This window comes from Dermochelys coriacea, chromosome 26 (assembly GCF_009764565.3).
Source record: "Dermochelys coriacea isolate rDerCor1 chromosome 26, rDerCor1.pri.v4, whole genome shotgun sequence".
Classification (NCBI taxonomy): Eukaryota; Metazoa; Chordata; order Testudines; family Dermochelyidae; genus Dermochelys; species Dermochelys coriacea.
In genome coordinates this window covers 14,983,280-14,999,146 of record NC_050093.1, presented here as the reverse complement: position 1 = coordinate 14,999,146, position 15,867 = coordinate 14,983,280, and the positions used below count along the sequence as shown (strand labels likewise).

The 15,867-nt window shown below is 56.5% G+C and overlaps 1 protein-coding gene across 1 annotated transcript in view; it reads right to left on the bottom strand.

Annotated features, from left to right (window-relative positions):
- Window positions 1–11,534, bottom strand: part of CNNM4 (cyclin and CBS domain divalent metal cation transport mediator 4) — a 49,684-nt gene extending 38,150 nt beyond the window's left edge. Inside the window, 2 exon segments of the mRNA XM_043503169.1 lie at window positions 10,157–11,313; window positions 11,316–11,534. Coding sequence (XP_043359104.1) covers window positions 10,157–11,313; window positions 11,316–11,427 — 1,269 coding nt within the window. The 5' untranslated portion in view covers window positions 11,428–11,534.
- Between the last annotated feature and the right edge of the window lie 4,333 nt (window positions 11,535–15,867).

Sequence of the window (15,867 nt, the reverse complement as noted above, 5' to 3'; positions counted from 1 at the left end):
CCCATTGCCTGCTGTCACCCCCAACCGCTTCTCTGTGCCCCATCCCCCCCCCCATTAGCCTCTCTCCATCATACTCCACCTCAGGCCAAACCACGGCTTCATTCACCCGCACACCACCCGTAGGGCTGCCCCAGCCGGTCCAACACCCTGCAGGACCAGTACGTGATTCTTGGGAGAGCTGGAAAACACCCATCACCTGCCTGGCCACTGCGGGATGTTGCCTATGGGCACAGTTCAGCACAGCTGCAACTGGGGAGGGGGCTGGGAGTCCATGTGGTGCCTGATCCCGACGGACTCCAGGAGTGGCGCAAGAGGTGCTCACATTAGCACTGGGTGCCTCACCCCAGAGAGAAACCAGGTGCCCCCAACAACAGCGGAGCGGGGTGTCAAATGCGACAGCCCGCACGGCTCCTCCCTGGCTGGGAGCACAGCTGCAGCCTGCTGGGGTCACTGCTCCTGCTGCTGAAGCAGGGCCCCAGGCTCTGTGCATGGGGTCAGGGGGGGAAAAGCCGTGGGCCCCGGAAGCAACACCAGGATCTGTAACACGACTGCTGGATGCCACAATTTCAGGGCATGTCCTAGGGGGAAATCAGCAAGTCAAAAGGGGGTGCTGGGGCACACCCGGAGCCCCTGTCAGCTCATTAGCACAGCTCCAGGCCTGAGCAACGCTGCAATTGTCAAAGGTAAAACAAAGGCTGACCCCAGCCGCTGACACCTCCCAGCACAGCAGCCGAACTCCTCTGCCCATCCCACACCGGGTTTCACAGGCCCGCACCCTGGGACTTAACTCCCAGATTGGGAGCAGAGGGGTGGTGAGGAGGCATGAGGGGCCCAGGTTTGGGGGGGGGGAGGGCACCTGGCATGTGAGGAATTGGGCAGAATTGCAGGGAGACCCTGAACTGAACGGGGTAGGAGGGCGGCACCCAGGGTGTTTGTGCAAGTGGACTGGATGCTTGACTGACATGAGCGACAAGGGGACCCCCGGGATTTAACACACACGACAAACCGGGGATTTGGGGTTCAGGCTGCCTTTACCGCCAGGCCCCCCCTCGGCCACAGGCTCCCGGGTGCCGCCAATCAGCACCAGGATGAAGGGGAAGGGAGGAGTTACAGCGATGGATGGATCCAAGTCCTATACCGGCACCTGGGCACGCACAGCAGAGAGGACCCACGGCTGCCCTCAGGCCCCACCGAGTGCCCAAGAACCGGGGCTGAACCTCAGCTGGTGTCCATTGGCACTAGCCCAGTGACTGCAGAGGCTAGGACAGCTCCCTCCAGCTGGGCGCTGCCCCCCCCCGCCCCCGGGATGCGAAGCTCCCTATAGAATTCCTGCAGCTCTGATGCCGCCATGGTGTTGCCTAGTGGTTAGAGCAGGAGGCTGCTGGTCAGGACCCCTGCACCCCATCCCCAGCTCCACCACCGACTCACGCTGGGACTTCATAAGAACATAAGAACGGCCCTACTGGGTCAGACCAAAGGTCCATCTAGCCCAGGATCCTGTCTGCTGACAGTGGCCAATGCCAGGTGCCCCAGAGGGAATGAACAGAACAGGGAATCATCAAGTGATCCATCCCCTGTCGCCCATTCCCAGCTTCTGGCAAACAGAGGCTAGGGACCCCATCCTTGCCCATCCCGGCTAATAGCCACCAATGGACCTGTCCTCCATGAATTTATCTAGTTCTTTTTTGAACCCTGTTATTTTCTTGGCCTTCACAACATCTGCTGGCAGGGAGTTCCACAGATTGACTGAGCGTTGTTTTAAACCTGCTGACTATTCATTTCATCCTGTGACCCCTAGTTCTTGTGTTATGAGAAGGAGTAACCCTCTGGTTGCTGCGCGCTTTGGCCTGTCTCACCTGCACTCTGCCCACTTGGCCAGGCCCTCCTCTTTCCTTCTCACCACGTGCGGCACATTCTGAGACAGATCGTCAGGTGGGCGCCTCCCATCTCCCCTCCTCGCACAACAGCCCCGGGAGCCACCTTCCCTCCTCGCACAACAGCCCCGGGGCAGCAGCTGCAACTGCTCATGTGGAAGCATCACTCAGGAAGCCACCAGCATGTGGCTGTGTCTCCATGCAACTCAGCAGCTGGAAAGGGGGGCCCGATCCAAAGCTCCCTGAGGCCAGTGGAAAGACTCCCAGGGACCCAATGGGCTTTACATCAGGCCTGAGGAGAGGAGTCAGGCCTGTGGTTACTACTGTCACTACGTGGTTGGCCAGTTCTCTGCAGATCGTCGGCCTTCCACAGCACCAGACCCTACCCAACCGATAGCTCCGGCCATCACCCACCAGCAACTCACAGACCAAGTACTGCTCAGAATGGCCCCTTCTCCAGCTGCCCTGAAGGCAGGATTTCACAGAGCCGGCAGGCCAGCAAGGGTCAGATGAGATTATCACAGTGATCCCTTCTGGCCATCCAGTCTGCATAGCCAGAGCCCCCGCCATCCCTCCGGCATCCAGCCCACACTTCTGCCTGAGCTCACTCAAATGTCTGTGTGTCAGAACGTGCCCACCCAAAAGGACGCTGAGCGGGGAATACTGCGTCCCAGATCGGGGACAGATCCAATATCTTCTGACCCCGAAAGCTCACAGATGGGTGTTTGGTAAAGGACCTGGGGATTACAGTGGATGAGAAGATGGAGATGATTCAGCGGTGTGCCCTTGTTGCCAAGAAGGCTAACGGCATATTGGGCTGTATTAGTAGGAGCTTTGCCAGCAGATTGAGGGAAGTGATTAGTCCCCTCTATTCGGCACTGGCAAGGCCACACCTGGAGTACTGTGTTCAGTTTTGGGCCCCCTGCTACAGAAAGGATGTGGACAAATTGGAGAATCCAGCGGAGGGCACAGAAAATGATTAGGGGGCTGGGACCCATGACTTACAAGGAGAGGCTGAGGGAACTGGGGTTATTTAGTCTGCAGAAGAGAAGAGTGAGGGGAGATTTGATAACAGCCTTCAGCTACCCGAAGGGGGGTTCCAAAGAGGATGGAGCTCGGCTGTTATCAGTGGTGGCAAATGACAGAACAAGGAGTAATGGTCTCAAGTTGCAGTGGGGGAGGTCTAGGATGGATATTAGGAAAAACTATTTCACTAGGAGGGTGGTGAAGCACTGGAATGGGTTACCTAGGGAGGTGGTGGAATTTCAATCCTTAGAGGTTTTTAAGGTCAGGCTTGACAAAGCCCTGGCTGGGATGATTTAGCTGGGGTTGGCCCGGCTTTGAGCAGGGAGTTGGACTAAACACCTCCTGAGGTCCCTTCCAATCCTAATCTTCTGTGATTCTATGATAAAGCTAAGAACTCTCCTTATCAGTAGTACGTGGGGTTTAGCTTTAGTGCTGGCAGCCTGCTAGGCCATACAAATCACAATATCATGATGCAGGGAAAGTTAATTGTACAGGTTTCAGAATCGTACCAGCTCTAATTTCTCCCTCCCACGGAGGCTGGTCAGTTGAGCTCCTGCTATTCAGGGAGCCCGGCTTTACACGTGAAGGCGATGGAGAGCACGACCAATGGAGTACGGAAGAATACTACACCAGAGATTTTGGCCTGTAAAGTTCGTGGTGGCACAAACAGAACACTCCTGGGGCTGGCCCAGCTTCCCCACTCGGGAGTAACGGGACCACCCCAGACACAGTAAACCCTTTGACCTATGGCCCCCAATCACGCACACTAGTGCTGTTAAATAGGAGCATAGTAGGCCCAGATCGACAGCCCGTGCATTCGTTAATAAGATACCATGGGGCAAACTGCAATGACATCACTGTCTTTAAAACACTTCTTGGACCAGCCCAGATAGGCCACGGACGCCCGTCTCTGTGTGATCACAGCTCCCTCCAACCACTACGCGTCAGTGAGTCAGGAGGGAGCTTCCCTGGAAATTGCTCCAGGACTGGGATCTCGCTCCTGGAAGAAATCAGCACAAGTATGAGCAGCAGGAGCTGCCCAGCCTGAAAGAGAGGGGGAGAAACAGATCCCTTATTGTGGGCCCAGCTCCTCACTTGGGGAGGTGGCCAGAGAGCACAGTGATGGGCACCATGTAAGAACCTAGAGACAGCACAGGGCGGAGCTCCTGCCACCTCACCTAGAAAGGGACATGGCAGCAGATGTTCAGAGACGGACCCAACAAGCCCCGGGCTCCAGGCCCAGATTCTGCAGAGCGCTCAGCCATGTGCTTAGGACCCCACTGACTCCCCCAGGACAGATGTGGGTTACATGCTTTGGGGACCCTGGGAGGGGCAGAGACACATATCTCTGAAGGGAGATTCTACTGCGGGCAGTTATGCCGAGTGGAAAAGGGAACCCCAGTGCCCCCTCCCTTCGGGGCCAGGTTTTCAAGGACTTCAAAGCCACAAATGGGGCCAGACTGAACTTCACTATTGCACTGATGTGACATGACAGGTGAGACAGCAATGGGCAGCCGTATAAAATGACAGACTAGCAGATAGATGGGGGGGGGGGGCACAGACGGCTGGATGGACTCTCAAGGTAGCATGTCAGGGCAGATTTTCAAAGGCAACATTGAAAACCTGGTGATTTATTTTGGTGCCTAAAAAGGAATGGAGCCCTTGTGAAAATCTGGCCCCTTGTTCGTCCGTTCTTGGCTCTCCCCAGCTGGGCAAGCCCCCTGCCCTCACTGCGCTGGCTCCCCGCTCTGAATGAGGAAGACAGTTACCTTGGGGGCTTGGGACTATGGAGACAGGATGGAAGATGCCATTGTGCCGTTAGCCCCCGCAGGGGAGAGTAGGGGGACAGCTGTGAACTGGGATGTCAAGAAGTTTAACAGTGATCTATTGTGCCCTTCCCCATGCCAGTGCAGATTCAGTCTGAGAAACTCACTGCCACATGAGAGAAAAGAAATGCTCCTGCACAACTTTAGAATAGTGTTAGAAGAGTAAATACTATTTACAGATGCTCTGAGAGTTTCCACTTCCTGCTTGACCCAGGACAAGGAACTGGACAGGTAAGGAGTGATTTGCAATGTTATTACAAATATTTACCAGTGCATGCTGGTTTTTGCCCCTGGGCTGCGGCTGATTTGCAAGGCTGATTCACAGCGATCTGAGCTACATCTGAAGGTGCAAGAAAAACGAAGTCTCATTCTTCAGGGCATAGCGGGAAAGTGGCCCAGGACGAGCCGGAAAAGAACACCAGCACCCATCCTTGGCTTTGCTGCTCTGCTCCAGGAGCCAGCAGCAAAGTGAAATTCACCAGATCTCTTTTCTGAAGGCACACAGAGCGGTGTGGGAAGGGGAGGAGGACAGGCTGGACTGGGAAATGGCACAGAATAGAAGAGAGACTGGAGAGGAGAGAACTGAATGTGCAAAGAACCAAGACTTTGGCTAGACAGGCCAGAGATCAGGGAGCCAGGATGGAGTTTGGAGACCCGGCTCAATCCCCTGCTCTGCCACAGACTCCCAGTGTGACTTTGGCAAGTCACTTAGTCTCTCTGTGCCCCTGCTCTGTGTCTGTAAAGCAGGAGAACAGCATTGCCCTGCCTCATGGCGCTGCAAAGATCAGTGTAGGGAGGATTGTGAGACACTCAGATACCACCACCATGGGAGCCAGATAAGCATTGTGGTGACGAGCGGCGGATGGGGAGGATGCTCCCAGACCGATGGCAAGAGATGTAATCAATACGGGGACGGAGCAGGGCAAGGAGATCTAATGGGAGCATGGATCAGTATCCAGAGAAGAATGCGGGGGTAACAAAGAAGTCAGGCGGTGGTGGGGTGACATAAAAAGGTGCCAGATGCAATACTGGCAGAGGATCTTAATGTGAATTGAAAAGCTTTCACCCACTGAGATCTGTTCCTTCGGCAGGAGTCACCACTGGAACGCAGACCTGACAGCAGGGCCGGGGCAGAGGGGAGGAGGAACCGGCGTTCACAGACTGTGGCTTGCAGGCTGCGTGCTCTCTGCGGAAAGGGGAAAGCCAAAGGCAAGAGGCTATTTATTTTTAAAGGCCTTGTATCTCCCCTGGAAGCCCAGGCTCAGAGAATGTCAGCCAGCCCAGCAGTCGATTGGCAGAGTGGCAGGCTGCATCATGGGAGAGCAGCGCCAGGCTCCGGAGACCCTCAGCCCACCAGGGACTGGCTGCACCCTGGAGCAGCCCCGGGGGGCAGAGGGGCAGGAGTGCTTTATGCTGCTGTCAAGGTGCAGGGTATGGGGACAAAAGAGCGTCAGCCACAGCTGGAGCGAGAAGCCCCTGCCCCACAAGGCCCCAGGGGTAAAGGGAGAGAAATCCTGCAAGAGCTTCCACAGCCCCCTACAAAGTGAGTACGTTCTCTTACATGGGCGTGTGCCCCACACCATACAGCAGGGACCTCAGGCACTGCCCAGACTGCCTCGCCCTGCAATTCCACCCCTGCGGCTGGCCTGGGCTGCGGGGCTGTTAGACACCGAGGCTCAGACCCAAGCTCTGGGACCCTCCTGCCTTGCAGGGAACTAGCATGGAACAGCTACACTGCAATTGAACAGCCCCTTGGCCCAAACGCCCCACAAGCCCAAGTCAGCTGGCCCAGGCCAGCCGCAGGTGTGGACACACCCTTAATCGCGGACTTTTAACCCAGGGCCTTTCTCTAGCTCCGCCCATCCAAGGATCTCAGAGCACATACTCAACGTAGGATGTTCCTGCACGCTCCCTCTGAAAGCAGGGTCTGCGTCGCTGGCCCCAGTTACAAGGGCATACAGAGGGTGGGAACTTGCCCAGGGACCCCAGCGAGTCAGCAGAAGAGCTGGGCACAGAACCCAGCCGGCCTGACTTCGCCAGGGGCCTCAGCCCGCCCTCGCGGGACCGACTTCGGGGGGGTGCGGGAGAAAGGGGCTTGATCTTCACACAGGCTCAACCCTGGGCCAATTTTGTCCCCAAAATGATTTAAAAAAGCAGCTAGAGGCTCCAGTGGGAGGTTAGGTCCATGCCCAGCCCCATCCAGCAGGCGGGGTTGAGTGAATCTGCAGCTTAGCCACTAATTCCTTGATTTAGGTTTTTTAAGTGTGTGTTGGGGGGGTGGATTGGGGGCACTGACGTTCATAACCCCTCTCCTCCCCCACCAGGGAAGACTGTGGCCAGAGCTGCAGCTCAGCGAGGTTCCCGACTTTGACTCAGTTTTCAGCTGGCTGGACTGAGGCCCTGGCTGCGGTCACGGAGGTAGCGTGGCTGGGGTGTGACCTGCCTCGTGACCGTTGACCCCAGAACATACACAGCAGTTGCCTCAGGGGCGCATGCCTGCAAAGGCTCTTGCAGATGGGGCTGTTGGAGTGCGGGGACGCCAGAGATCCTTGTGACCATTCCCCCAAGTGCTCTCACGGCGCAAACTCCTGCCAGCCTATACCCACGGCCAGGCAGGGCGGGAACCAGGTTTACTGGGTCCAATGTACAGTGCGAACCACGCCTGGACCAGCTGAGCAGAAAAGCTGCGGCCAGCCTAGATGGGAGGGTGCATCTGGATTTCAGGCGATGGAGCCAGAACCACACCCAACGGGGACGAGGGATCAGATTAAAGTCACCTGAGCTCCTGTCCCAACCTCAGACCAGACTCAAGTCACGTGTGTAAAGCGGCCAGCCATGTCCATGGTGCCCATCGCAGGGGTGGAACGGGCAGGCACTGGGGCTCTGGCACAGTGGCAGCTTCCAGATTTTCAGGTGCTAACTGGCAGTGCCCCAGCGATGGTTCTAGCAAACAAGTCTCTCCCCACCCCCATTGCTGCCTGGGCTGGGGAGGAAGGGGACTGGCAAGGGTCCCAGTCCTGTTCCCTTCAAAGCCAAGGGGAAAACTCCCTTTCACTGCAATGGGAGCGAGCTGGGCCCATGGCTGGGGAGGAAGGTGGGTAACAGGGAGAGTGGGTTCCTGTTAAGCTGGGCGGGGGGACGCGTGTAATGCATTCCCACCAGGTTCCCCAGCAGGCTCAGGTGATCCCTGCAGAGTTCACAGCCCCGTGGTGCTGAACCAGAAGCAGTAAACATCATCCCAGTGTTTCGCCCTGCCTGGGGTGGGACCCTTGAAGCCCAGGGCCCACAGGGCTGCAGGTGTGTCAGTATTGCCTGCCCCAGCCCTGCCAGCCTGGCTGGGGGGTCAGCGCAGGGACAAAGGCTGCACAGCGCAGAACAAACACAGATCAAGCCCCAAACAGACTGTGATGCCCGTGCCGGCTACTCCCAGGAAAGGCCCAGGAGACGCAAAGTGGTCAGAACTGGGCCCACACACCCAGCTGGGAGCCAGCCCAACAGCCAGCCCTGGGCCTCGCTGTTGCCATTCTGTGAAATGACCCATTGTCTCCTGATCCCCAACATAAGTATTGCAGGCAACTCCCCCAGCTGCTGGAGTGGAGGGACAGCCTCTGGGCGAGAGGGGACTTCTCTCTCCATGGCCTGCTCAGATCTTGAGCTCTCTGCTCTGACTGTCCCCAAGTGCTGGGGCGGGTGGGGTGGACTCCTGTCAATCAGGAACTGGAGTGCGACACCTCTCCCCTCTGCACACAGGCCCCAAACCAGTCATCGCATTGCCAGGACTTTGGGCCACAGCTGATTCGGTTCCAAAGCGTATCTCTGCAGCCCTGAGTCTGCCGAATGTAACCACTGGGCCCATCGGGTAAAGCCGAAGCCAGCGCAGTGACCCTGGTGCCAAATCAGTGTAAGAGGAGAATCAGGCCTGGGGCACCCAACAAGTGCGGTTATACTGGAAAGAGAGCAGCGCTTCCTGGCTTGTTTGCTTCTCTTCCTGCTAAGCTGGAGAGCAAAGCTAGTAACTGTCCCGGTCACTGCACGCCGGTGGGGTCAAGTCCTGCCCCATATATACCGGGCTAGAGAGTGACCCACATTTAGAACCTATGAGCACTGCCATTGCTGGGTGGGGTGGGGGAGGGAAGGCAGGGTGGCGTACAAGCAATTTGTTGCTTTGACTTCCTGGTTTACACAGTAACACGAGCTGCAGATTGAAGGTCCTCAACCACATGGGGACCCCTGCCCCCAACACATTACACAGAACTGCCATCTAAGGGACAGCATGAGGGGGGACACTTCTGCCTTGGACACCCCCCGCCCCCAGCCTGGCTGAACCCTGAGTCTCTGACGTGCACTTGGCTCACCCGGCACCAGGAATGCTCAAACAAAAATGAGAAAATCACCCACAGTCTGAATTAAAGAGACATCCCGTTTTAAAACCCCGTATTTGAGTAAAGATGTTTCTTCCTGAGCTAAGGAAATCCGAAATGATAAAAAAAACTCAACTGACCCCCCCCAGCCACAATTCCCCCTGCCCCCACTTTGTTTGCTTTCTGCATTTCATTCCACTGGGACAACAGATTTCTCAATTTCATTGGCACTCCTACATCAGTTTCACTTTCAGGTTCTCTGCTTTAGCAGGTCCTGCAATGTTTGGGTTGCAAACACGTGGGGAAGTGGTTAGCTCCAGATACAAATAAAACCCCAAATAAAGGCTGTGTGCATGTAGAATATTTTACGTAAATATTAGCTTTAAGGAAACTTTTTAGACCAAAACCTCCATCTGAGGCCTAAGGAATACATCAGTGCCCATTAGTGGGTCTCTGGGGCTGCTGATCAGAGAATAAACAAGCCTTTTTTGCAGACAAAGTATTTCTAAATTTTTGCATTGAACTGAGTTTGCCTCCTCGCAATATAAATAGAAGTCTCTCCCTCCCCCGCAATGCTCAGTTTTAAATATCCTTGTTGCCAAACAGTCGGCAGGAGTCCATCCCTTCCCCTGCGAGCTGCAGCCGGAGCATGTGCCCCTACGAGGTGCCATCTAGTTCACCTCCACAGGGGCCCAGCTCAGGACTGGTCCTTGCAGCATAGTTGCAAGTGTTTGGTCTAGTCTAGTTTTTAAACACCCTGAGTGCCTGGGATTCTCGCATTTCCCATTGGGAGGAGAAGCCTCTGGCAGAAGTCATTCAGCTCCCCTGATCTAACTCTACTGAGGTTAGCAGAGATGCCTCTGGATTTGCACTGGTGTAACTGAGCCCAGCGGTGGAGAGACTCCAGTGACGGTCAGTTTAGAGTTTCTTTCTCACTTTCCCTCTAGTCACAGCCCCTTGGCATTCCTCCATCTGCCCACTAAAGCCACACAACTACTGACCTAGCGCTCCAGCCCAGCCCCAACACCACAGCGGAGCAAGCACAACCCAACCTGGGCTGGCTTACCTTTTTGAACTCCTCCAGCATAGCATCCAGCTTGGTGTCGTGGAAGACGAAATGGACGGGGTGGTTGTAGAACTTGGTGATGGTCTTGAGGGGGGTGCAATCGTCAGGGTCCACAAAGGCCAGGTCCTTGACGTAGAGGATGTCCACGATGTTGGAGCGCTCCTCCTCATAGACCGGGATGCGGGTGTAGCCGCTCTCCATGATCTCCGACATTGTGTTGAAGTCCAGGATGGCGTCGCTGTTGATCATGAAGCAATCGTGGAGCGGAGTCATGACATCCTCCACTGTCTTAGTCCGGAGCTCCAGCGCTCCCTGGATCATGTTGAGCTCCTCCTTGACCAGATCGTTGTAGGGCTCCGTCACCTTCAGCATCTCGACCAGCTTCTCACGGTTATAGACGGTGCCGATCTCCTGGCCCAAGACGCAGTCCAGGAGCTTGCTGATGGGGAAGGAGAGGGGGAACGTCACCAGCATGAAGAGCTTGGTGATGCCGATGGTGTTGGCGCCCACGGCCAGGCCGTGCCGGGAGCAGAGGGCCTGCGGCACGATCTCGCCGAAGATGACGATGCCGATGGTGGAGGCGATGACGGCGCCGAAGCCGGAGCCGATCAGGTCGTCCAGTAGGATGGTGAGGGTGGTGTTCACCAGCACGTTGCCCAGCAGCAAGGAGCAGAGCAGGTAGTTGCCCTTCCTGCGGATGGGCTCGATCTTGCGGGCGTAGCGCTTCTCCTTGTTGGTGCCGCAGTTCTGCACGATGCGCAGCTCCATGGGGTCCAGCGCCATGAGGCCCAGGTTGAGGCCGCTGAACATGCCGGAGAGCACCAGGAGGCAGAGGATGAGGATGATCTGGAACCAGAGGGGCAGCAGCGACTTCTTCTCCTCCACCACCATGAGGCGGCCGTCGCTGCCCGGGTGCTGCAGCCAGGGCTGGCCAGGGCCGCGCTTGGTGCACAGCACGTAGATCTTGACCCGCTCGTTCTTGCGCAGGGGCTGCACTTGCACGTGCAGCAGCCCCGAGGCGTCGCGCGTGTCGTCCATGCGGGGCTGCACCACCAGGTCCTGGGTGGGCTCGGGGCAGCCGGCCTCGGCGCTGGCGTTGCCCTCGGCGCTGGCGTTGGCCCAGGCACCCAGCTCGGCGAAGGCCACCAGCTCCCCGGTGTGCGGCCGGATGCCCAGCCGAAGAGCCGCAGCTGCACCTGGCTGCCCTCGGTCACCTGGATGACGCCCCCGTCGGCCGCCGGGGCCACCGGCTTGCTGGTGCCCTCCAGCCGCATGCCCAGGATCACGCTGCTGCTGCTGCCGCCGGGCGGGCCCGGCCCCGCCGCCAGGGGGAGCGCGAGCGCCAGCCCCAGCAGCAGCGCCCGCAGCAGCGCCCCCGACGCCGCCGCCGCCGCGCCCCCGCCGCAGCCCGGCGCCATGTTCCGCCGCTCGCCCCGCGCCGCAGCCCGCTCGCCAGTCACAACCGCCCGCTGCTGGGCCGGCGGCGGCGCGCACGTCAGCCGCCGCGCGGCCACGCCCCCTCGCCCCGGCCACGCCCCCGGGGCGCCTTAAGGAGGCGCCGGGCTGGGGAGCGTTAAGGAGGCCACGGCGCCCGGTCCTGCGAGAGGAGTCGGGAGTTCGCGGCTGCGGGGGGGGGGGGCGCCCATGTGCGGGGAGTTGGGTGATTTTGGGGGGTGTTAGGGGGGGTGTTATGGGGCGGGGGGTGAGTTGTGGGGGAGGGTGTTATGGGGCAGGGGGGTTGATTTGATTTTTGGGGGGTGGGGGGAGGGTGTTACGGGGCGGGGGGGTGATTTGATTTTTGGGGGAGGGTGTTACGGGGCGGGGGGGTTGATTTGATTTTTGGGGGGTGGGGGGAGGGTGTTACGGGGCGGGGGGGTGATTTGATTTTTGGGGGAGGGTGTTACGGGGCCGGGGGGTTGATTTGATTTTTGGGGGGTGGGGGGAGGGTGTTATGGGGCGGGGGGGTTGATTTGATTTGTGGGGGGAGGGTGTTACGGGGCGGGGGGGTTGATTTGATTTTTGGGGGGTGGGGGGAGGGTGTTACGGGGCGGGGGGGGGTTATTTGATTTGTGGGGGGAGGGTGTTACGGGGCGGGGGGGTTGATTTGATTTTTGGGGGGAGGGTGTTACGGGGCGGGGGGTTTATTTGATTTGTGGGGGAGGGTGTTACGGGGTTGGGGATGATTTTCAGAGTGGTGGGGGAGGGGGTGCATGGGTCAGGGGGTGATTCTTGGGGGGGGGGGTACAGAAGGGGGATATCAGGAACTATGGGGCAGGGGTGTCCTTTGAGGCAGCCCTGCCATGCCTAGGCCTCTCTGCCCTGCCCCGCCCCGCCCCTGGTGTAAGACGCTATCCCATAGTTAACATGGGGGCTAGGCCCCTACAGAGGGACATGATGATACTCTGTAGGGCGCGGCTGGGGAGTCACGCCCCTGAGCTCCCCCCAGCTCACACGGTGACCCTCCCACCTGGTGGAATTTTCCACTCTTTGCCCCTTGTTTATTGATTCATGACTTCGCCATAAAACGCAGGAGTCAGTAACCACAGGAAGGGGACCGACACCTTGGCCGCTTGCCCAGCGCCATCCTGCAGCCTTCGATCCCTCTTGTGTTATGAGAAGGAGTAAATCACGCTCCCTTATTTACTTTCTCCACACCCGTCATGATTGTATAGACCTTGATCATATCCCCCCTTAGTCGTCCCTTTTCCAAGCTGAAAAGTCCCACTCTTATTAATCTCTCCTCATACGGCAGCCGTTCTATCCCCCTAATCATTTTTGTTGCCCTTTTCTGAACCTTTTCCAACTCCAGTATATCTTTTTTGGGATGGGGCGACCACACCTGCACGCAGTATTCCAGATGTGGGCGTAACATGGATTTATGTAGACGCAATATGATATTTTCTGTCTTATTCTCTATCCCTTTCTTAATGATTCCCAACATTTTGATTTTTTTTGACGGCCACTGCACATTGAGTGGATGTTGTCGGAGAACTCTCCACAATGACTCCAGGATTTCTCTTGAGTGGTAACAGCTAATTTAGACCCCATCATTTGATATGTGTAGTTGGCATTGTGTTTTCCGAGGTGCATTACTTTGTATTCCTTGTGTTAGGTTTTGTAACAGACAATTGCAGAGGCAATTGTCCTCCAAAAAGCATGCAGAAAGAGCTCCCTATTGTGGCATCAGAGAAAACCTGCACTGTGCACCTGGCACCCTGCCGCTGGGTAATGCTGGCATCTGAGGAGGTCTATAAATATCTTGCATTTCTGGAGTGTACTCCATCCCTGGAGGATCCCAGACTGCTTTGCAAGCTGTTATACAAAGCACACAGGTCATTCCCACCAGGCCTGAAATGCAGCTACCCCTGGGCTGGGATGTCTGAGCAGTTTAACAACTCATAGTAACACTAGGAACAGTTTAGGGGCCCAAGCTTGTGCAGTACTGACCATCCTCAACTCCCTTTAAAGGGGATTTGAAGACTCAGCCTGGCTCGAATCAGGCTGTAGGAAGGGAGTTGAAGGAAATTCTGTACCCAAATAAACTGCAGGAGGGATGTAAAGGGGTGGAATGTAATTACTGACTTTGGAATGGGGCTAAGGCATGCTGACTTCTCCCAGGAGAACAAACAGCCCTGGCTAGGTAACATGCCTTGTACCTCCACCCTGGGAGCAGAGAGGGCGGCGATAGGTCTGGAGTCAGTGGTAGGACAGATGTACAAGAAGTCACTAATAAAAGCATCTCGGCAGAGGGCCCAAAGGCACTCAGACAGCTCCAGCCAAACCTTCTGGATCATTTGCCCAAGTACCTGCAGTTCCCATCTCGGACTGAATACTGAGCGACGGAAGCTCGCTCTGCTCAGAGCACTTTCATAAATAAAGAGTTTAGCTAGCTCAGCACAGAGCACACTTCTCCTTTAACAGCTTTGATGCTGCCTTTTTGAGCAAAGTCCCCTCTTCAGTGCTGGTGCCAGGTAGCACGTAGAGAGGGGCAACAGCCCTGCCAGGTGCATCAGATCAACTCAACCTGACCCTGACTGATTAGAGAGGAAACAACCTGGTTGGTCCCTTGAGACAAAAGTTCCCCGGTATTTTAAATGGCCCATGGCCCTTAACTGCTCTGACCAGTCACTGTGCAGCTATGGGAGCCTACTGGCTGAATAAGGCTGAGTTGCACAAAGCAGGTCTGTGTGGGGATGCTTGGATGAAGACAGTTCTGTGGGGCTAGTTAGTAGTTGGCTGGTCACCAAACCCCAGAGCGTCATTGCTCAGTTACCAGGTGAGCTCGGGTTTGTAGCATTCTAGGAGAGTCATGTCAGTCTATGATGCAACCAGATAAAACCTAGTGAGTCAGACTTTCAAAGTCAGGATAGTGTGTGGGAATGGCCCCGCTGGGCAGCCTGCATAGCTCACAAACAATGTCAGGACCCCAGGGCAGGCACTGTAATCCAGCCCCAGTTCTTCACCTCCAGCAAGGGGTTTCACGCAGCCTTTCCAGGGGACAAGGACCAGGTCTGACTCCTCTCTCCCGCCAGAGATTGCACCCGGGGTTTGTTCTGGGCCCTGCAACAGTGACGGACTCACAGAAAGGTCACAAGGCAGAGGCAGGTGTAGAACCCAGGAGTCGTGATGCCCAGCATTAGGACTTTGCTCCACTTAACCAGGGCTGTCGCCTCCTCCTCCCATAGCAAGTGGCTGCTGTGGTGCCTTACAAGACTAACCCACTGCAACCCTATTGTAACAGCCCAGTGCATGTTAACAACGGAGGAATATCCCTTTTTAAGACTGGAAATGGATTTCGGGTTTAAAGTTTCCAACAGGGCTCTAACTGCCAGCCAGAAAAAGTCCCCCATGACTTTAATGATCATACAGACTAGTGTGAGGGGCTTCTATAAACCTAGGCTCTGCGATGGCTATATTTGGACCCATTGCCACAAGGAGCTCCGTCAGGCACTCCAGGCAGACGTAAAGAACTTCTGCCAGCATTGCCAGGTGTGCTATCCTAAAGCACCTGGGCTTGATTGTCCTCTCGTGCGGGCTGGTGTCACTCTCTCTTTTGCTGGTGATTTCACCGGAGTCATCACCGATGACACCAGGAAGAGGAGATCACTCGCTGGGCAGCTCTGACCTGTCTACAGACGCTCTGACACTGCTCCTCTCCTTCTGTTCCCTAGCCTCTGACTTTACTGTGGGCCCATCCACAGGAAACAGAAGGAGCCAGGCCTCATGCCTGCTCTTCCCCAGTGGAAAGCAAGTGGTAATTAATGCATTGCCTTTGGGAACTGTAAGCTCAAATTCACCATCAGAAATCAATGGTCCACTGGAATGTGTTTCTATAGCAACAAGGACCAGAGAGATAACTCCCTGTAAGGGAGCTTTTGGGCTCAGACAGAAAGAGCAAGAAGATGCACAAGGGGCTAATGCAGCCCCTGACTATCATTGCTGAAGAGCTGGGCTCCTGGGTTAAGTCACATGTGGCGATCAGTCTGGCTGGCTCTCCACCTCTGCTTAGGACTGGGCCGAGGTGAGACCAGGAAGGGATGCCGTGAGTCAGGCTTGAGGTGGCAGGCAGACTACGGGAGGCTGCAGGACCAGAGTAACTGCATCAGGATTCTGAAGGGCATCAGCAGAGCTGGGTGGGTGGGGAGCCCGGGACTGGAACAACAAGGTGGTGCTGGAGGTCAGGCTTGAAAGGCATTGGCCGAGCTGCATAAGCA